The sequence below is a fragment of the Haliotis rubra genome, unplaced genomic scaffold (assembly GCF_003918875.1).
Source record: "Haliotis rubra isolate DU_JTF1 unplaced genomic scaffold, ASM391887v1 Scf2, whole genome shotgun sequence".
Taxonomy (NCBI): Eukaryota; Metazoa; Mollusca; class Gastropoda; order Lepetellida; family Haliotidae; genus Haliotis; species Haliotis rubra.
The window spans coordinates 4138765-4161678 of NW_025766002.1; the positions used below are offsets into that span (position 1 = coordinate 4138765).

General features: G+C 37.9%; 1 protein-coding gene across 1 annotated transcript in view; it reads right to left on the bottom strand.

Moving 5' to 3' along the window:
- LOC124275225 (atrial natriuretic peptide receptor 1-like) overlaps positions 1–21025 on the bottom strand; it is a 57549-nt gene extending 36524 nt beyond the window's left edge. Inside the window, 2 exon segments of the mRNA XM_046710709.1 lie at positions 13820–13928; positions 20778–21025. Coding sequence (XP_046566665.1) covers positions 13820–13928; positions 20778–20816 — 148 coding nt within the window. The 5' untranslated portion in view covers positions 20817–21025.
- Between the last annotated feature and the right edge of the window lie 1889 nt (positions 21026–22914).

Consider the following 22914-nt stretch of genomic DNA (forward strand, 5'->3'; position numbering starts at 1 on the left):
ATGCCATTTACAGTTCACTAAAAGAACACAAAAGTTTACTTTTTAGAAGAGGGCATTTTGGCAAGCAGTAGGCATCACCATAGATACCAGATGGAGTTTTCCCCTCGGGGTCTATTTCTTTCTGCGAATGAAATGGAATTCTGTTCAGACTGGCAAAATATAACGCATTAATTTGACCAAAATGTTTCCCTGACAATGATGCAATGTTTCTACCTGAACTAGAAGGAGACCGTTAAAACCGCTAGTCCTCTATTCGACTTTAAAAACTTGTCGTTTGATCAGGGTACCGGCGTCGATGTTGGACATTTACATTATTCAAGGGCTTCATTAAGTTCTCAAAACGTCTTATACCAGACATGTTGAGAGCTGTTCAGGTTTGCTTGCGTGAACACTTGGCTTGCCTCCACATGGATTTGTAACATATCTCGCCGATGGAATAGGCTACCTATAGTTACATTTGTACAATAGATTCTGCTTTCAAATGAGAGCTCTTATGATTATGAAAATGTTTTATCTCTTTAATTACGCTTACAGAACGTAACAATAAGCTCATTTAATTAAATCAATTCAATTTTTCATACATCAAACGAAATTTTAGAGATAGTATGTGTAAAATACTGAGGCCATAACTTTTTAAAATTAATAACGTTATTATTCGTTAAAAGATTATTGACTTTCACTTCTGTGTATTACATTCGGAATCTAATTAGTTTGATTGTTTCAAGTTCAAGTAGAACCAAAAAATGCCCGTTGGCCACTTGAGTGCTGATATCAATGCAATTAAGTCCATACCAGTATAAATACATCGTAGAAAGACCGGCATATATTCTTTGATCATTGCATTTATGTAAAACATTTCTCTTATATTTCTATACTCATGTACTTGTAGATAGTTCATCACCATGAAATTGTATGATAAAATACATCCTGACTTAATGAGTCTTGGGATACATATAACCTGTCGTCAAATATCCACGAGATCAAAAAATGTGAATACGTCTATAATCAATGCAATATAACCTGTAGATGTGCGTCAGCGTGATGCCATTACACGTCCCTATTGTTCCATCATCTTGATTATCAGTATCGGCATGACAGAGCACGCCATTTCTTCGTTTGGTATAAGGTGTCTGTTCAACCATTAGACAATTGGCTTAAAATTACGGTCATTATCTTCCACAACACCTTTGCAATATCCATGGATCAATATTATGAAATAACACAAGCTTTCTCCACAGTATAAAACAGGCTATACAGCATTCATTGTATTTACTTTACGTTTTTACGAATTCTAGAAGGTTATTATTGATTTTAATTACTGAGCTAACCTTTTCGCATTATATACTAACTTTTGAAAAAAAGTATCAATATTATAAATAGACACCGTGATCAGTTAAAGCTACAAGGGATAATAACGGTTGCAGTACGGGAACAGGTAATCCATAGTTTATATGGCTATCATTGTTCATCGTGGAGCATAGTATGTTTATTCAGGCTCTACGTTTTCTACCTTTTCTGAAAATGCATTAAGCTGGACTACCTTTTCTGAAAATATATGAAGCTGGACTACCTTTTCTAAAATTACATTAACCTAGACTACCTTTTCTGAAAATAAATGATGCTGGACTACCTTTTCTGAAAATATATGAAGCTGGACTACCCTTGCTGAAAATATATTAAGCTGGACTACCTTTTCTGAAAATAAATGAAGCTGGACTACCCTTTCTGAAAATATATTAAGCTTGACTGCCCTTTCTGAAAATACATTAAGCTGGACTACCTTTTCGGAAAATAAATGAAGCTGGACTACCCTTTCGGAAAATAAATGAAGCTAGCTACTAACACATGTTACTGATGAAACAACGCGTTTCTGCTACCATCCTCCATCTGTCTGCCGTAGGTCATGTCAGGCTTGCGTATTATTCCAAAAACGACTCCGAGTCGATCAAAACAAGAACACCGATCATGTAAGTATGCGACATATAATAAAGGACGCCTAACAATATAAAATATTATCCAGAAATCTCAGCTGTCTTTCTCAATTGCCCTTTAGTCTCCAGAACCACGCCATGGGCAATTATTTGGAATAGTGGTCCAAACATAGTCCAGTATAACCGATATCATTGTTCATTAAATGGCTATGATTAGGTTTCTATTGCATGAATCATTTAAACTCCCACTCGCTGATACTTGCACGACGATACGTATACAGTGTACATCCAAGACAATAATGTAATCAAGCAGCTTCAAGCAGACGTTCTGCAGTTAAGTAACTAACAACGGTAATTATTTTGATGTCACTGACAACATACAGAGGAAAGCAGGATATAGACCTTTCAAATGTCTGAAAATGAAACGCCAACACTTCTACGAGAAATAAACATGAAGTTTTTTATTTTATTTATACAATTGTTCTTCAAAAGAAAACACCTTAAAAGGAGATAAAAAATCAGGATTTTCTGTGGCAATTTGCACTTGCTAGGTAGGCCTGTTTATTGCGTATATACCATCATACATGTAATATACGTGTATTTTTATTTTCATTTGATACATATTATAAATGTTGTTTCTGGATGTAAACTGGGTTGTTATCTTTGATTTAAACTTTGCCACTAATGGATATTTAGATTTTCAGTCGGGTATCAAAATTACTGAGAGATGGTAGTTCTAGCATCCGCACAAAAGGCGATATGTAAATTATATCTAGCAATTTTGAATACATTTACAGTACTATTACTGTATTACAACTGCCAGAGTGAATGAATAATAGTTCCTGTATTCAATGCGTGCATCAGTGTTTGAGGAAACTAAAAATGATGACATTCAGAGAATTAGATTCTCGTTACGTGTAAGCAAACGAATGTTCTGAAAGTCAGGTCTTCAGGTGTTTACGAGGAAGTCTTCCTTTCAGGCCTGAGAATCAACAGAGACTCAGAGTGCCACCATAGAAGAAAGCTCCATTGGTTACAAGTCCTTTAGAGTTGCAGCTGCCACTAATTGGAACTCACTGCCAGACTCACTCAAAGAACATTGGAACATTTCAAGTGTCTCTTAAAGACTCATCTGTTCAGTTTGTACTTTTAAAGTGACTTTCTACTGCCACCAAGTCTTTATTTTTCCTTGACTCTGTATGCGCTATGAGCACGCCCCAGTGGAGTTTAGCGCCATATAAATGAACATTATATCATATTATATACAGTTAACACTGGTTGAGTTAGAGTTATGATGTTTTTCACGATTGTCCATCATTGTCATTATCAAAACTATTTTGCCTTCTACGGCTGATTACTCTCTTGCGAAACGTTAAATATCTGCCATTTCCGCTTGCTTTCAAACTGACACTCTGATTATTACTGTACTCTATGCACTGTCAGTGTTATTTCATTATCATTTGACGTCCAGTCCGCAATGGTAACCATTGTATTTTACTCAGTTTCCTGTTCCTAACAAACGTCAGCATGTGCCATGGGCAATGGCAATATTACTGAAACCGTCATACTTAGTAATATGATCAATAATCAATAGTGATCAATCGGTGGCCCTGAGGATTAAATTGATCGTGTAGTCGTTTTACTTCCGACTTTGTTTCTGGTCTGACGAACCTTTAATATAGATGACAGAATGGCAGACAAATTGTAATTGTATCGTCTGCTACGGGTTTCATAGGAAGAGCAGACGACAATTGATGAGGATAGGTCGCGAGTTCAAACGGTCGTACAATTACATGCGTCGATATTTGATTTTGTCATACAAATATGACATGTGATTGCAATGCTGATGGCATATAACGGATCATATTTGTGGGAAATGTCTATGATTTGGACATAGCATCCTGGAAATATGTATTGATTTTTTGGTACATATATGATTCCGATGTAGTGGTGGAAACAACATGTCTTGCTGCTAATTACCTTATCCATCCTGCTACCACCAGTGGAGACTCCGGGTAGGAATACTAATGCCAAGCAACCTGTGCTGGTCATGAGAGGAAACTAAATGTATCGGGTGGTTACCGTCTGTGGCATGCTTAATTGTATTCTATTGTATCTAAAACAAATTGATCGATGATCATTATAATCAAGCGATTAATTACAGACCACCTGAAGCTTGAACACTGCTGACCATCATGTGAAAACAAGCGATAAACCTGCCCTATAGGCACGTATCATTTGCAAAGATTGACAGCATCTTTGAAATACGTTTTGCTCAGAGTCTTTAGGGAAGGCAACGCCATAATTAGTGTTAGAACTATCATCTACAGATGGGAACATGCATTTAATGTGCATGTATATGAGTATAGACAAACAAATACAAATGAGTGAATTAGATGGGGGTTCAAGCACGTTACATATTAGACAGAAACAAAGTGTTACATCGAGAAAAGATACTTTCTCAGACACGTAAGATGATGGACAGAAACAAAATGATATTCTGTTTCCTATGTTACGCGTTGATTCTAGTTTACCGATCTTTATTAGAGCGCCTGTGATGCTCAGACATAACATACCACACTCAAACGGCCATAAAGACTGAGTAATCATAAGAGTAATCCCAGTTTTGAATAATTTAAAACATCAGAATATCACGTCAGTGTGTAGATATTCTTTATTTCCTCCATAAAATGAAGATTACATTTATATGACAAACAGCAGTATAGAAAATGTTCTAACTATTAGTACTTATATTATACAATAATATTCCATTATGAAAGTACTGTAGGTATTTATGAACATTGCCGGAGTATGCTCTCCCAACTGCGAACTGAGAAACTAATCATTACCATCAGTTCTGACCAGATGTTACAATCCAATATATCTTTACAGTGGTCAGGTATACCTCCAAGGAGGAATGACAGGAATTCATCATCGTCTTCCATCCACATTTTAACAATAATGTCGATGTCAAGAATGTCACAGAGTCTTTCAAATAGAGATTTCCTTTCCACTAGGTTACACTGGCATGACATAAACATAATGTCTTGAGCAACTGCTCCGCATAAACATTCAAGCCTCATAATGTTTAAAGCAGGTGATTTCATATCAAACCTATTCTTGTATATCAATGATTGTTTACAGTGGCATTCACATTGTACATGCTTCTCCATAAAAATCATCATCACACTCCACCCCACACACCACTCACCACACATCCCACATGGGTTGTTTTTTGGCGTCTTAAACGACCCTTCATGTCATTCCAGACTTTCATTGGGATTCAGAATTGGAGACGTCGTAAAAGCTCGCTTATGTTTCTCGACCATTTCAACACACTCTAATTAAAAAGCTACACAAATCATTTTCCTGAAAAGGCATTGCAAAACTTCCGACCATATCATAGGCTTTTCTTTTTTAATCAACATCAAAAAGTGATCAGGTGTTAAGGAAAGGGTGAACTAATCTTGCGGTGGCATCTGTCAATCGTTCTTCAAAAGAAAACACCTTAAAAGGAGATCCAATAAATCAGGACTTTCTGTAGCAATTTGCACTTGCTAGGTAGGCCTATTTATTGCTTATATACCATAATACATGTAGTATACGTGTATTTTTATTTTCATTTGATACATATTATAAATGTTGTTTCTGTATGTAAACTGGGTTGTTATCTTTGATTTAAACTTTGCCGCTAATGGATATTTAGATTTTCAGTCGGGTATCAAACTTACTGAAAGAAGATAGTTCTAGCATCCGGACAAAAGGCGATATGTAAATTATATCTAGAAATATTGAATACATTTACAGTACTATTATTGTCCACGTTATAAAATGCATTTCCTGCAAATAATGTGGGCTAATGTGCAGGTGTAATTGGTGCTTGTTCGCCGGTTGTGGTCTGCAATTTTCAACTATATAAAGACGGTTACCAAGAACCGAAACGGTCCCAAAACTTAACCTTGTGGGCCACCAACGTTACGATGTTTTCAATTTCAGAAGCGTCTGTTTACAAATACTTCAACTCTACAATAAATACGTAATTAAACATAAAAACAAATCGTCCATGTGTCATATTGCTTCATTTGAAATGAGAGTCCTCAGTGTCATTCTCGATCAACGCCTTGGCTGTCACAAAATGTCACATTCATTCTATGGATTTTGTATAAACTAATCATCTATTGAACTGATCGACCTTGGACTCTAATATAGTACTAATTAGCTGTGAATTGTCGCCCTCTTTTCAAAAGTGAGTGACATGTTTGTTGCTTTCGACTTTGACGGAAATACAATTGTCTGATTGTCTGGGTCAGACCCGATTTGTTTACAAACAACATCATACAGCTGTAATACTCCTGAAACAAATATTAGTCACAATTTTACAATCGACTCTGCTTTTGGCAGAGATTTCTTATGCATGTGGAAAGGGTTTTGTCTTTTCTATTTAGAAATATCCTATATGCTGACGGGAATCCAACTCACTAGATCCTGGTTGAGGTTGGTGAAGACATGCTACAGAAGATCAGGTTTCTTTAAATTTGTATTGTCATGGCCGCTGAAGCCGATAGCCATGATTTAGCTCGATAACGGTGTAAGAATCTACATCGAAACGTCGCTCTATGCAATAAACAATATGTCAACCCTAAAGTTGTATGTTTCTTTTTATGATTAGTTGAAGATGAAATGGATGTACTGGTCTGAATTGATGATCTTCTTGTAGAAAGTGCCTTGGATCTTGCAGGGGGTTCTGGCCACAAGGGCGTCAAGGAAGGGGAGTTTGTTGTTTTTCTCCATGGCAATGAGGAGCTGCAGTAGTAAAGTGGGGTTCTGATCTTTTGTTTGAATAACAATGGTGCCACCCACCTTCCTATGTCCGCAAACAGGTTGGATTGGGGATGTGGAGAGGGCTTATTCTTCAAAATGGGTAATGTAGATTTCTAAAAGGGAAAGAGGAAATACCATGGCGATACCGTGGGTCAGCTCAAGCGAGTCGTCTCCCAAGGTAACGCAGGTACAGGTTTTGTATGATTTGGTGAGGCTGGTGAGGAAGTCTATGGAGAAGCCAGGCTCAAGTGGTTGATACGCTGATTCGCTAATGAAGGATATGCGGGGCTTCTTCAGTGGTGAAGATACCAACAAGATCATAGCTGATGATCTGGCCAGGTTCAGTTTTGCCCTGTATGTATAGACAGAACTCTGTGCAGTCTGCAATGTCGGGTTTAGCTGTCTTATAATTCCCGAGTAGGAAGAGAATTTTGGTTAGTTGCTGGGTCCGTCCATACAGCCTCAGAAGAATTCCTGCCAACAAACCTGATCTAGTGCTTTTAAATAAAATAATTATATCATTGAATTTTCTGTCCCGTTTGAAAGCAACGTGATTGGCAAGATTCAGGAATAGCATGCTAAATATGCGGACCTCGCCTGTGAAATGTCTCGTTGCTCACTGTCGTCAGGCTTCCCATTGTTCTCAGTGCCCTTAGTTAGGTACCTCCTGATCTCTTGGCGCAGAGCAGGAGAGTACCCGAGTTCTCCACCGGGAGCACAGCCCTTCTCACACTATGGGTAATAAAGGCTGCAGCGTTGCGGAGTCTACATATTCTCCGGAAAGTTCTTGGTGAGTTCGACTAGGCAGCGTTTCCTGGGAGAAGTCCCATTCGCTGTCTGGGCTGCGTGTAGAGGGAGGAAGGGCCCTCAGCTGATGATGAGCCTTAGAAGTCTGACTATGCCAGGATCACCCGAACTCTCTTTGCTGCATCGTATATGTAAAGCTACAACTGTAAACTTTTATCATTTTGTCTTTTGTCTAATCATTTTGTAATTAACACCCCAGTCTCAGGAGTGATAGAATCTGACTTCCCGGGTTTGACAACTCATTTCACCATATAAAACAATATGAGTTAGTGAGTGAGTTTAGTTTTACGCCAATTTTAGCAAAATTCCACAACACATTGGCTTGACACAATATACCCTTGTGGGGTATCGAACCCAGGTGTTTAGCGTGTCGAGCGAACGCTTTACCACTAGGCTACCCCAACAAGTGCCATCAATAACGATCATATGGCGTAACTCATCGATGGACATCACGCGCTTCCGCGGTTACAAAGATTTAGAGATAAAATCATGAAATAAACAGTTTGTTGTGGAATATAACTGGAATTAACTGCATGTATAAGCATAAGATGAAAGAATTATCTCATAAGTAGAGAAGTCAAATATCTACGTTCGTGGCTGCATCGTCATGCAAATATTAACCTTTCTCTTTTACCTAATGAAAAACAAATAATGATATTTCGGTAACCTCCACACGAGACATGAATTGTACCACCATTACATTGTTTGCACAGAGGCTCACTTCCATAGTCACAAAAACTGTGACACTTAAAAAGCGCGTGTTACTGCATGAAGTCAAAATGGTTAGCAAGCAAAAAACACTTATTGATCGATAGAATCAAGCAAAGCGCATCAATTTCATACACGTCCATGTAACTTAAGGAAGACAGCAAACTGTTCTGCTGCGGACTTGTTATATTCATTGATGTTTAGATCAATGCGTTGTAAGGAAAAAATAAATGGCAATGCAAAGTGTCCTTTTAGTTCCTTTAAGGCCTCACATCATTCATTTCCACCAAGATATATATGTAAATAACGTAACAGCTGTCATGTTTTTGCAATTTTGCTTTGTATCAGAATGTTCTTTCAATGTGGTTCTAGTTTTCTTTATTGCGAATTTGTCTTAATATATCCGCAATACATTAAATATATATATATATATATATGTGTGTGTGTGTGTGTGTGTGTGTGTGTGTGTGTAAACGATGAACGAATGCAGAAATGCTGACGAAATAGAAGGACGTTCATTTATTTCATACTAACTGTTGAACCTGTTTGTATGATGACACGGTTTTCATGTTTGAAGACACCACTCTTCACTGCTAAAATACATTGTTAGGTTTGTTAATAAAAGTACCGAAGATTGCCCGTTTCATAAATCGTGTAAAATGTACACATTTCAACATACACTTGTTTCGTAAAATGAGGATGGCACACACACTGTGTATGCGGCGACTTATTCATAAACATCCTCTTCCGAGAGCAAGCAAACGTTAGTTTCCAATTCGCAAACCCCCGACCGAACAAGGCAAGATTGACAACAGTCGTTTTGCGTCACAATGTGTCACCGTTCATTGTGGCATCGGTTACCATGGCATCATAGGCAAATAACATCTTTCTTTATCTGAAGCTGGTTAGCCGTGCCTTGACACTAAAGATACTGGTTATTTACAGACTAACAACGTTGGGGAAATGAGTTTGTTTGATAAATACATGTACATTCTTATCCTCGTATCTTAGGCATCCAACGTATTAAAACTCGTAATAATATAAGGTTAATCCCCTGCACTCCCAAGTTAAACTTTTGTTAACTCGTATTAACAAATAGGCGTAATTGATATGAAAATACACTCGAGTGAGATATGCTTTAATGTTACCAAAGTAAACTGCGTACAGCGGAACCTGCCAGTATGTGACGTCTATTATTCGATCGTGTCATTTGAAGTGGAAAGCATTCAGTTCTATTGGCTTAAACGCGAACACATTCTATGTGGTATGTACATATTCCGACATTTCTATAGAACTGTCAGTTGCAGGAATTGAGATTATTGACGGCTGGTTATTGTAGGTATGACAACAGACAAATCCGAGATGACTGACCTGAACAGTTTTTACAAGTGATTTGCGTATTTGATGTAGTAATGGACTTAGAGCTTTTAACGCCATCTACACGTCTGTGATATGATGATTGTCAGAGTAGTGATTTGAGGAGCAGGATCAAATGGGATTTGCAGTTACAATGGTGTTTTATATATGTCTCTTTGCGAATGTACCTGTGTATATTCGTTACGAGTACAAAGTATGTTGAATTACAGCAATCCTTATTTGTTAAACACAGCAATCCTTATTTGTTAAATGCAACAATCCTTTTTTTTTAAACAAAGCAAGCCTTATCTGTTAAACACAGCAATCCTTCTTTGTTGAACACAGCACAGCAATCCTTATTTGTTAAACACAGCAATCCTTATTTGTTAAACACAGCACAGCAATCCTTATTTGTTAAACACAGCAATCCTTATTTGTTAAACGCAGCAATCCTTATCTGTTAAACACAGCAATCCTGATTTGTTGAACACAGCACAACAATCTTTATTTGTTAAACACGGCACAACCATCCTTATTTGTTAAACACAGCAATCCTTATTTGTTAAACACAGCACAACCATCCTTATTTGTTAAACACAGCCATCCTTATTTGTTAAACACAGCAATCCTTATTTGTTAAACACAGCAATCCTTATTTGTTAAACACAACAATCCTTATTTGCGTACTCATTGTTGCTTCAGTGTACACATTGTTACCCTACATTCGTCACGAGTTTCAAACTTAAAGGTTAGTTAAAGAGCTACATACACGATACCATACAACCTTGACTCAAACAGACTCAGAACAGTATTTTCAGTTCGACCATTTTATGATAAGTAAAGAAAGACTAATACAAATTAACTGCAAACTGTACAAATAGTACTACAATCGATATCAAAGGTCTTTTAGATTGAAATGTAATTAAATTAGCTTCGTATTCTTGAAAATTAAGTACTCATTATTAATCGCTTCCATAGCCAGGCTATTTTAGGCCTAACACTCATTTACCCTATACATTAACACTAACCAAAGATCACTTTGTTGGATAGGTCACATACTGCCTACAGTTCCAAACTGCCTACATCCCAAACTGCCACAAACAATATTGTAGGCAGGGTGGGAAATGATTTTTGTCCCTGTAGAATAATGGAACAGCCCAATTATCAACGAAGAAGGGGTGTGTCGTTTGGAGTTAGGTAGTAGTAGTTATTTGCTTTATTTAATGTCGCACGCACAATTAAGGTATTTCGGCGACGGGGTAGTACACTTGTTAAGAAATGAGGGGAACCAAAAATTTTAACCAATCCATGCTTAAAAACATATTTATTAAGTGAATAATGATAAATATATAAAGGTTAAAATATGAACTTGATAAAAAGAGAGAACTGATTTAAAAAGTTAAAAGAACATATATACATATTTATAACAATATTTAAAATGGTAAAAAGTGGTATTATTGTTTTTGTTGCCAGATTGTTTGGTATAATTTTGTATGAATGAGATATTTAGTGAGTGATTTAATTAATTTGGGATTTGTTAGAATGTGCTTCAAATAAGAAGAGTACTACTGGTACTATCCTATAATCTCCCGGCAAACTCCAGTATCTTCACAGCAGAACTCGCAGCCATAGTTCAAACAATACCAAACAAACACTACCATCTGCATTTTTACAGATTCTTTAACCTCCATACAGGCTCTCAAAAATTACTCTACAACAAGAAGACCATAAGATCTAATAAATAACATATACACAGAACAATACTACACCACCAAAACAAAAATAATCAAATACATCTTATCTGGGTCCCATGGCAACGAAATGGACAACCTTGTCAGTTGTGTGTAATTGTGAAACCAGTAAAAGACTGTAAACCCAGTAAAAGACTGTAAAACTTATCAATTTTTCATGATATATCCATGTCTCCATGTAAAGACGGAGAATTCTCAGAATGAATAAACCAACCAACACTTGTCATTTTTTAAACTTCTGTTGGCAGAGTGGAAAGACAGGAAAGAACAGGTCAGTTCATTAACCAAGTAACTGGTTAAGTTCATTTTAGCAGGGATAGAACAGGTCAGATCGGTGTATTCCCATTAACTTCACTTCCTGATCACTGGACCCTATCATGTTGTTTTAACCTGTAGGCAGTATGGGAATACACCATTTTGTTGAACGTCGCGCGTAGATAATTAATTAAAAAGTACATTTTGAATTATTGTCATGAAGAAGTGGAAGTTCATGCTTTAACAATAAACAGTATACCTGATCCCGGTTTATGGTGCTAAAGAGGTAACACAAACGAAACCATAATAGTAAATTATAAATACATATCTCCGAAAAGCAGAGTCCACGAATACAATCCTGACTTATCAAAATCATGTCGTCAAGAGTCAGAACCAAATGGCGATGACAATCGCGAATGTACCCGGACCGACTCGAACAACCGTCACAGACACATGCAAAGGCAAGACAAGTAATTGTTAACATTAAGTGTAACATATTATACATGTAAACATGAGGAACTCCACTAATGCGTAAAATGCATCACTTCACTGGGGCCTAGAATGCTGTAACATTGATGGTGAATCCTCGATTGTACTCCAAAAAGGTGTGACATTATATACTAAAGGCTGGATCTGGTGGACTATTGCTCGAAGGGAATATTGCGGTAATTGCTTCCAGCTGTACCAGTTCATGGACCATGCCTAGAAAGATCTAAACCTGTATGTTTGCATTCCTGGGTATGAGGACGATGCCTGTGTGAATTGCCACATAAATGCATCAAGTACTATTGTTTTGTGATAGAGTGTAGTGAAAGGGAGTTAGCTACACACACATACACACTGTGCTAATCATATAATGTGTATTGTTCCGGTAAATCGACTGATGATTAAGGGAAATGGGCATTTCATCCAAATCAGGGAGAGCTGGCATATAATAGAAGGCAACGGACATTCATTTGTGGTAAATGGACACGTACTGAGTGTTCGAGCGATACGTTTTCATGACAACATACATTATGAATTGTTTTCATTAACACGTGTAAGAGAAACCAAGTATTGTATTGGTGTGCATTTGATTATTTGAATGAAAGATTCGGTGATTCGGTGATCAGGTCTATAACAGCATAACGGCTTGTAGAACTACGTAGTGTGTAAATATTGTTTTACGCTCTGATCAGCTTTAAATAGATGAGCCTGGGCAAGGCAGACCAGTGGTAGATTGCCTTAGTAATCATGGTAATGGTCAAAGGCATCTGGGTATGATGACCCAGAATAAGCAAGCCTTCAGGGCAAATTGTTTTTGTCGTCGGCTCTTACAAACAACGGGTGCTTGGAACATATTTTGTCACGGTAACCACGCAGTGACTTAAAGATAAAATTGTTTGCCGCTATGAAGACTTGTTTCCCAACAGTATTGCGTTGAGGCAGGTCACCGTTTTCATTTTCTTTGTTGTTGTTGTTTGTTGATGTTTTGGGTAGGGGTGGTTGGGGAATGGGGGTTGTTTTTGCTGTTGGTTTTAGGTTTGTTTTATTGCTGCAGTGTCGTAGTCTCCTTCCTTAACCATACACATGCTAAACGTATAGTTCATTGTTCGAATCAGATTATGTCATGAGCATAATAATAATAATAATAATAATAATAATAATAATAATAATAATAATAATGTGTCCATTGATATAGCGCCAAACTCCACACTAGGTATGCTCATAGCGCTAACAATCAAGGCACGGCACATTATTACCCCGGATAACCCAAGCTGCCTGTTAGGCGCTAGAAGGTTATAGTCATATGACTTTTTTCCACCGGGAACCCATTTTCCTGCTGGGTGAACAGAGACAATTTTGAACAAACTCACTTGCCTAAGGTGAGACCACATGTGTTGTTCGGTTGTTCGCGAAGTCAACTTCACACATAATGTCGCAGAACTACAATGCCAAAACATTAACTGTGTTGGGATTGACACCCTATATGAAACACTGGAGGAAGACATGTCCTTAATGGCCCCAAGCTGAAACTTTAACTTGCGGTAATGTATCCCAGCTGGATTTGATGTAGCTGGTTTAGTAAGAACATTATTTTGTACTTAAGGTGTAGAACATCTCATATTGCTGTACAGTCTGAACAGATCTAGAGATATCAATAGTCTTGCTAAGCAGCTGATTGGTCGCTGGAGAATATATTTAGCTCACCTGGACATGATGCGAAGGGTGTTGGGTTGTCAGAGTTGGCTGCGATTGGCCAGCAGTGGTAGTCGGTGTTAGTCAGGTCATGCCAACAGCGCACATGACTCGACAGTATCTGGAATAAGAAATACCATGACATTTTAATATCATTTGGTGTAAGCAATTTGTGTGATTGTGTCAATTTCAATACGTGGCACACCCTTATTGTAGGTTTCAAACAAACTCCATTACAAATAGTTCAGGCAGAGATGCACTTTCGATCTGGGATTCATGCTCGGAGGATCATGACTCTGAGCTTACAACTGATACTAATGCACTTAATTCAATAGCTCTCAACGGTAGGAATATGTTCCTGTCATCCTTGTAGTTTTATGGTTTGTTGTGGTAGAACGTTAAAGTACGAAACTGTTAAATTGTTCTGAATTGCAAAAACATTGAAGTCACGCCTTGACCATTTGGTAACGTACGGTCAACCCAACTGTTAAGTCGTAGTTTATCTTTGAACATAGTCAGTGAGGAAGGATAAACATTCAGTAAACCAACGTTATTTATTAAAGTGAGTTATATACAAAAACGGCAACGAGTAATATACTAAGTGAGCAACGCGTAACACATTGTAGAAAGATTTAACTCTGTCAATAGCATCGAGTGTATTTGTCCAATGATGTGTATCTTTTCATCTTTTCCCAATCTATTTATGTCGTCTTAAAATGCGCATTGTCGGAAAGATTTCACCATAACGTAAACCATTTAACAACTGGAATGGATATGCAAGTCTGAGATAACTAGCAAAGAAAGTAGTTGCGTCCGAAATTGATCAAATATGTTTTGGTCTATTTGATTACCAAAGAACAAGTTATGTTTTTTTTAGAACCTAGTATAGTAATCAGGTGTGGTAATATGAATGAGGATGTTGGCAACCTTTAATGTTGCTGTCTCATAACAACACAAACGTCGTGAGAGAAATTAAAAAGAAGTTTAATCCATAAAAATATCTTAGACATCATTGTACAACTTCTAAATGCCACTGAAAGACATAACACTGAATTTGTTCAGCATGCATAAATATGGTTTCCAGGAAGCCAGGAAGTGATATTAAGACTGTCATTGAATAAGATTTTCTTTGGAGATGTAGATATGGGCCGTTTAATCATTATGGTACAAAAAAATTGAACTGGGAGTTGGAACTGGGCACGATAAGAAGTTATTTCTCAGTCAGCCTTTTCGGTTCATTTTAACCATTTCATACGTAAATATAATGCAAGTGGAAGAAAGAATGGTTATCAGCTATTTGAAAGTCTGGTAATACTAATGCTAATGTTTCATTTTGTCCGTAGCCATACAATTGGACATTTCGACGTAGTCATAAAGGCCTATTTTTGCTATTTCCCAGTTTCAGTCACAGGTTTAGAAGCATTATTGGACTCGGTTCATTTCTAAAACCTCTATCTTTGGCCTCTTTCAGCTGTGGACAACATTGGTCTACGAATGCTCCATATATCCATTTCATGTAGTAGCACTGTTTAATAGACATTGGTAAGCATAGTCTTCTTCTTTCATTCTTTAATAAACTATTTTGTTAGCATTGATGTGTTTACATATTATATAGCCATTGAAGGAAGAACTTTTAAGGTATAACATAAATGTCAAAGTTGGCACAAGGCATTGGGCATTCAGAAACTTTGGAAAGGTCTAAATACAGTTCCAATTAAGGATAATGTTTTGTATTCAATCAATGACTGCTCTGTTCCACAATTGATAATGCGATTTCCTTCATGAAATTGGATCCATCTGTTGATGAAACAAATATGAAACGATATGTATGCTTGCAAAATGAGTGTATAATATGTTCAAGATGGAAGAACGGAACATATATCAATTATGACTGCATATGTGTACATTATATTACATGTGCACATTTGTTTTATAGTTCTATGGACAGAACGAAGAATAAACGATTGCCATTGCAAGTATCAAAATTGAAGCATTTTGACCTTTATGTTTTATGTTCGTGTTATTTGCTTACTATGTGAATAACCATATGTTGTAAATCAACCCTGTTTCTAGAACACTTTATAAGTTCCCCTATTTCTGTTTCTACTCATTCGAACTACAGCCTTATAGATGGCGACGTACATTATTGACTCTTAAAACGACACCTTTTCAGAAGTCCATGAATGATGAATTAGCTTGGTCTTTGAGTTTCTCTAATATAGTTGCAAATATTTACGTCTGCAGTGTTTGTCCCTAACTATAAGAGAATCCACCGTAATAAACGCACACCGTGCATTTATGTTAAGCTTCCAAATGGCCAATAATGCCAGTACGATTCAAAGAACATATGTGTCTGTCCAATCACTTGTTCCATTAAATATAGCATTGTATGCTCTTCAGATGACATTAGTGGGCTTCCGTGAGTAAGTGCTTGGTCTGTATCTTATTTCAAACAATAGGCGCTGTATTATGTAGTGTGGACGGAGCGTGGTTGGCTTATAATCTTACACATGGTCGGCTTATGTGAGTCGACAGTGTTTTCATTACAGATCGTCCTTCACTGTTCCGCGAGGCAATTAACTTGAACACATTATTTTCGCTTGTCGTTACAAATATGATCAGGAGTAACCGGACGAATGTACACTTAGTAATAGTTGTAAATGTCGTAAATAAGTACTGCATGTATGCGTCGATGTTGTGTTCATTATGTGATGAAGAGGTGTGTGAGATTTATTCATTTTAGCAGTTTTCCAAAGATCACTGGGACAGTAAACTATGATTAGATTTTATATAGATGACCCATGTAGGAGTTCGATCAAGTGACTTCCTTCCAAATCCTGAAAGGATGCGAAGGTTGCAAACTGTATAAGTTTGATTATGTCGAATCCCCACATGTGTACAATGTGTGAAGCCCATTTCTGGTGTCCCCCGCCGTGATGTTGCTGGAATATTGCTAAAAGCGGCGTAAAACCAAACTCAGTCAGTCAGTGATTATGTAAAAATAAGATACATCACCAATGAGTCCAATCAATGTTACTCGAATCGAAACTGTTATCTGGAATAAGATCAGGTGCAATCACTTGATAAAATTAGATATCTAACAACAATGGTCTTAAAAAGTATCCATAATCATAACATCCTTTCCCTGGTTCTCTCGGGTTAATTCTGCAGGCTTTATTTTTATCCTGTCGATATTTCTCTTCCAAAGACATGTTTGGTGTAGCTTTGTTGTATACAAATTTAAGACAAGGCATCTGCTAATGAGGAAATTGTGCCCATATCAATTAACCTCAGTATACGCAGACATATCGTTATAATCTCCTTTCAGTGAAAGGCACAGCTAAACTTGTAATCACCACAGGTTCATTAGCAACTTTAATTGCAAATCGCGACCATGTCGACGTCTCGTGCTAAATGACAGTCTGGCACATTTACTGACTGCAATATTTCTAAAGGACTTTTCTCATCTAATGATGTTCATGTGAACATATTTGCTCTGGCCCAAGTTCGACAGATACTGCGATGGAGCAATTGAGCATACACAAGTTCAAGTATCTCTTTTTAAATAAACCATCGCTATCGCTAAAACATTTCATTGATTGTCTTTCTCGCTTACATAAAAGTGTCTTTTCTGTCATGCACATCATTATATATTTCTCTTCGATAATCACTGACGTGTCCGTGGTCTGATAGATAAAGTGGGAGGTGGGCGGTTCAATCCACGACAAGGACATGTCATAAGACGTTAACGATTCGGCATGTCGTGGGTAAAACAAGGAGCAGTCCGCTCAGGGCTGAAATACTGTGTCTGAAGGGGTGTCCATGTTAACTCCGGTATGGCGCTATAAAACCTGTAGTGGTCTTAGAATTTAACAAGTCGACATGAACGCCCCCCCACACACGTACGCAAGCACGACGCCTTACCTCGATATCAACTAAGCGAGCCCACCGTAGTACATAATAATTACATTATATATTTTACATATTATAGACTGTGCTATAAGTGCGATAAATTACAGATTTAACTTACAAATGCATTACAGATACAAGATATGAATATAGTTAATTTTCGTATGATCGAAAATCGCTTGTCTGAAAGCGTTCCTAATAACAATTGCAGCTTGTTACAATTTGGATTTACATAGTAAAATTTATTAAAATAACTCTCTCTTAGTTTTATGAAATGCGGGCATACAAGTAAGTAATGGTATTCGTCCCCGACTAGTTGTAAATTACACAACCTGCAGGTACGACATTTATAATTTATTTTAGACCATCGACCAGTCGCCACAGGTAGGGAATGATTACTGGTACTTGTAAGGATTTTTAAAAGCGGGATTTGTAATTTACAAGGTAGATCCATATACCGTTATTCGCCCCCCAAAAAAGTTTCAGGACATTGAACCTTTATGGGAATTTGTCTGATCGGCATACCATCTCTGAATAAACTGACCAGACAAAGGCTGAAATACTGTAGAGATAAGCCATTGTAGGTCGTACATATGATAATAATTAAACACGAATGACAAACCACATTTGTCTAATATACATTTTAACATTAGCAAGCCATGGTGAAGCATGCATATTATTTTCTAGCATTTGTGATAACACATTGTGAATTATAACATTATATTTTGATATACATAAGTAGCAAGTTTAAACCAATGTGAAATTATTCGCTTTTTAATATATACAGAAATAGGAAGTCGTCCCACCTCCACGAGTGTGGGATCACAATAAATAAGATTAGAGATTGGAAAAAGAATGTTGATATGGCGATTTGAAACATAAGGGCGACGTATCTCCACGTGTAGATGGGCCGTGGGGTAACCTAGTGGTTAAACCGTTTGCTCGTCACGCCGAAGACCCGGGATCGATTCCCCATACGGGTACAATGTGTGAAGCCCATTTCTGGTGTCCCCCGTCGTGATATTGCTGGAATATTGCTAAAAGCGGCGTAAAACCCATCTCACTCACTCACTCCACGTGTAGATCTGATTCCACTACAATTACAATTACATGTACAGTGACACAAGAAACTTTTTAACATGTGTTATATTTGGGATTACTCTTTCTCAGTAAAGTACAGATTCTAGTAGTTTTGTTGGTTCAGTCCGATCCGGGATTCGAACCCACACCCTCAGAATCAAGCACATAATCACCAGCACACACAAGGTTTTGCAACAACAAAAAAGAAAGAAAGAATGCAAGGACAGTTAAAATTTATAAAAACCCTGAAATACTCAAAGTTGCCATTACCACGAGATGACGAATGCTGCTAAATAGCAATACTACTCAGCTGTCGACGACCACATTAATCTTGCACTTCCTTTATAATGGCTAATAGCTACATAATGGTACAGTTTCTGAAGTTGGGACTGTTGACATGAATCAAACATTGTTTTCCAAAGAGCTTAATGGTTGCAACAGTGTTTAATAGTTTCCAGTGTTCACAGCAAACATACTTACATATAGTACTCAGTATTAAGGCATCCTACTACAGCCTCAGGGCATATTGCTCACTAGGGGAGTTAGTAAAGACGCATTGGGGATCAAAACAGATTAGGCCTTAAATGGCCCCGCAAACTACGGTAATTATCGATCACTTTCATCTTCTTCGAGAGGACAAAAGCACCAACAAAGTATGCATTACTGGTATGCATGCGGAGTGAACGATGCGTGACCTCCTTGACCATGTGGCCAGAGCGCTGTAGTGAGGAAAAAGGGGATAACGTCGCGTTCATGTTGTTGGTCTTTTGTCACTAATATAAAGATGTGCATGCATGTGCATGTGGCTGTTTGTACTCTAAACGGATAGTGTATATTGACAATCATTACTCCGTCACAGATATGACGTCAGCTGGGTCATGTCAAACCTACATTGTATTTGTATCGCAAATCTTCCCCGGGGTATTCCGGTTGAGCATTGGTCCTCCGGTTGAGTATTTGACCTCGATAACCTACGCTAAGGGACCGGGTTGTCAGACTCACTGACTTGGTTGGTACATGTCACGCTAGTTGAGTAGATCTTTGCTCATTGTGTTAGTCACTTGACTGTCCGTCGAGACTAGATTATTTACAGATCACCTTAATGCAGTTTGAGTATTCTGAGTGCTGCTTTAAGCAACAAAAAAAGCAATCAATGTCCGTTCCAATGAAGATTGGCCAAGGGACATTAACATGTTTTGCTGGTCTGTCATGATAATATAAGAAAGCACAGTTAAAGAACAAGTTCTTTATGAAGGTATTAAACATACTATCGCGCTACTAAAACATTCCAATAGGTGTCCTTAATGAGCAAACATCGTGAAACATGCACCAAATTTGGAGATTGGGATTCTGAAAGGGTATGGTTTCTAGCCAGTCCCCATCGTGACATATTTCTATAAAATTATTTACATTAATTCATAACGTCCGTAGTATTTTCATAATATCATTGAGTGGAATGCTGTGGCATCGTAACTGACATGTATACTCATGCCAATAATGATTATTGGCATGAGTATACATGTCAGTTACGATGCCACAGCATTCCACTCAATGATATTATGAAATTACTACGGACGTTATGAATTAATGTAAATAATTTTATAGAAATATGTCACGAAGATACGATTATTTAAATATGTTTTCATTATGAACTACTGTATTGTATTTGCTAGCTCGGCGTTACACTTCTGACCCCACACCCTATCAAGAGTTACGTCAGGGACGTGCACGTATGTTTCTACACTTCTCATTTACCTACATGTCGCTTCACTGCACGAAGTTTAATTTTTGTTGGTTCATTATACAACATTTTAGATTTATCAAAAGAGAACAGTAATCAATCAAAACATATTTAAATCAAGTTTTACTAAAGTTGCATCAAATGTTCTACCGATCAGTAATGTTGGGGTACAAATATGTCATCGCATAGAGTGTATCCTCCAAGAACATGTAGTTTCACCCTGGAAAAGGAACTACTCACCAGATACGTCAGTAATGTGTATATCCGTGGCGCTGCCATACGTTGGTCTGAGTTCTGGAAAGGTAGGTGGTTCACATCGTAATTGGACAACAGGTTAAGACGATTGAGTTAATCTGTTAATATCCACACATCATGCATCAACCATGACGTTTACTCCCTCCGCTGGCGGTGGTCAACACTAGGTTTCCTGAACACTCTAATCCTTCGGGGAAACACCACTCCGCTCTAAACGATTGGCCTGCGACCGTTTGCACCCAGCTCCAGCACTGGTATGTCGTGTTCCAGGTAGATAAGTCCCACCTGAGCGGGGAAGGCTGATCGAGGGCATTGATCGCTGGACAGAGAATAATTAAGGTGTCTGTTCTAGTGTGGTACTGGATTGGCAGGGAATCTGTTTGAGAGACAGTCTTTCCGTTGAATTAGATCGAACCTCAGTAATGCCATGTAATATGTACATGTGTATATGTGTAGATATATGCAGTCAGTCGGGACGGCGTTACACTACATCGCCATAACGTACAATTTGAAACACAGGGTACATAATGGCTTCAGTGAGTTAGGACTAAACAAATTTTAGAAATTGTTCAAGTGAATGAGTTGGACTTTACGCAGCATTCCACAGTATTTCAGCAATGTCACTGCGGGAGACAATGGAGGAAAATGGGCATTGTACCCATGTGGGGATCGAAACCGGTCCTTCGGAGTGATTAGCGAACCAGTAGGTGACACTACCGTCCATTGCTACATTTAACCATAACACAGAGCGGACTAATGGGTCCGTTTTCGGCAATTGTGTTGCTAAAATATATCAGTTGAGATATCAATTACCTGTGCGTACTAATTCCACATCGATACAAATACGAGAATGAACCACTAAACTATGAAACTTTAGAATTTATTAAATGTCTGCTTTTTCTTCCCATGACTGAATAATAATTAGAACATGTCCGAACTAAACACTTTTCACTTTTAAAAGGTTATTTTACACGTTACAGATGTTCGTCTTTGAGGCGATCGCTACGACATCCCAAAGTCAATATCTTTCTTGCACATCTGTTTATGACATTTATTGCATATATCATCCCAGTACATATTTACGATACTATATACTGTCCGACTACGGACCACAAAATCGAGTGTCCACTTTACTGGAGCTCCAACTTAAACGTCATGTCATTGCATGTATGGGTGGACTTGCAGTCTAATATCAAGAACACTCGTCCTGAGACGGTCAATTAATTCCAAATATGCTTCCACTACTTACTAATCGTTTCAAATTAAATAAATATATTCAAATTTTAAACAGTGTCCATACGTTAACAGTATTGAAGAGGGATTGCTTCACATGATAATGAGGAGATGCTGCCATCTTGTCTCCGAAGCAAAGGACATAGCGCGGAAGTTAAAGGGCTTCGACACAGTCGCCCGTGATTGCGGAATCTCTAGTTGTTATGGTACTGTTATATGGCAATAGAAAGGTTTCCCAATTTATGTGTACTATGGAAACATTCTGACGAAAAATTATGCAATATTCTAACAGCGTTGGTGCAAGGTTAACATCCTTTGATTACTTTCAGATGGTCCAGAATAGTCTTCTTGCTTTGTTCACTCAACTCAGTTCAGCGATATGGTTTCTGTATAAATCATGCATTAGACATAGGGCAGTCGTAACAGTAACATTTAACGCGTCATGACATGTACTAGGGAGGAGGCCGTGGAATATAGATGTAATAATCTGCCATCAAAAGAACAATCAGCTCTACAATATGACCACGAAATATACGACAGTTCCAGAACCTAAACCAAACACCTCAACGCAAGCAGTTCGGTACCCGTCGGCCATGCGAATCCCCAATGCACGTTGGTAAGAGGTAATTCTTGCTAAATCCAAAACCATACTTTAAGAAATCGTGTCCAAACAGCCAATCACTGTCCAAACAGCCAATCAAGTTACTGTTCACGTTTCTGGCCAGGTGATCATCTCCATGCTCCTCGAGCACGTGTTTTACCACCGGTTAACAAATCGAAACATTCAAGCCACACGCCAATAGTGTTTTTACCGTGGAAACTAAGTGGAAGATCGGCGGTCGTGTGCGCCTACATCCAAGGCCACACTCTATGTTGGCCGAAATAGGCT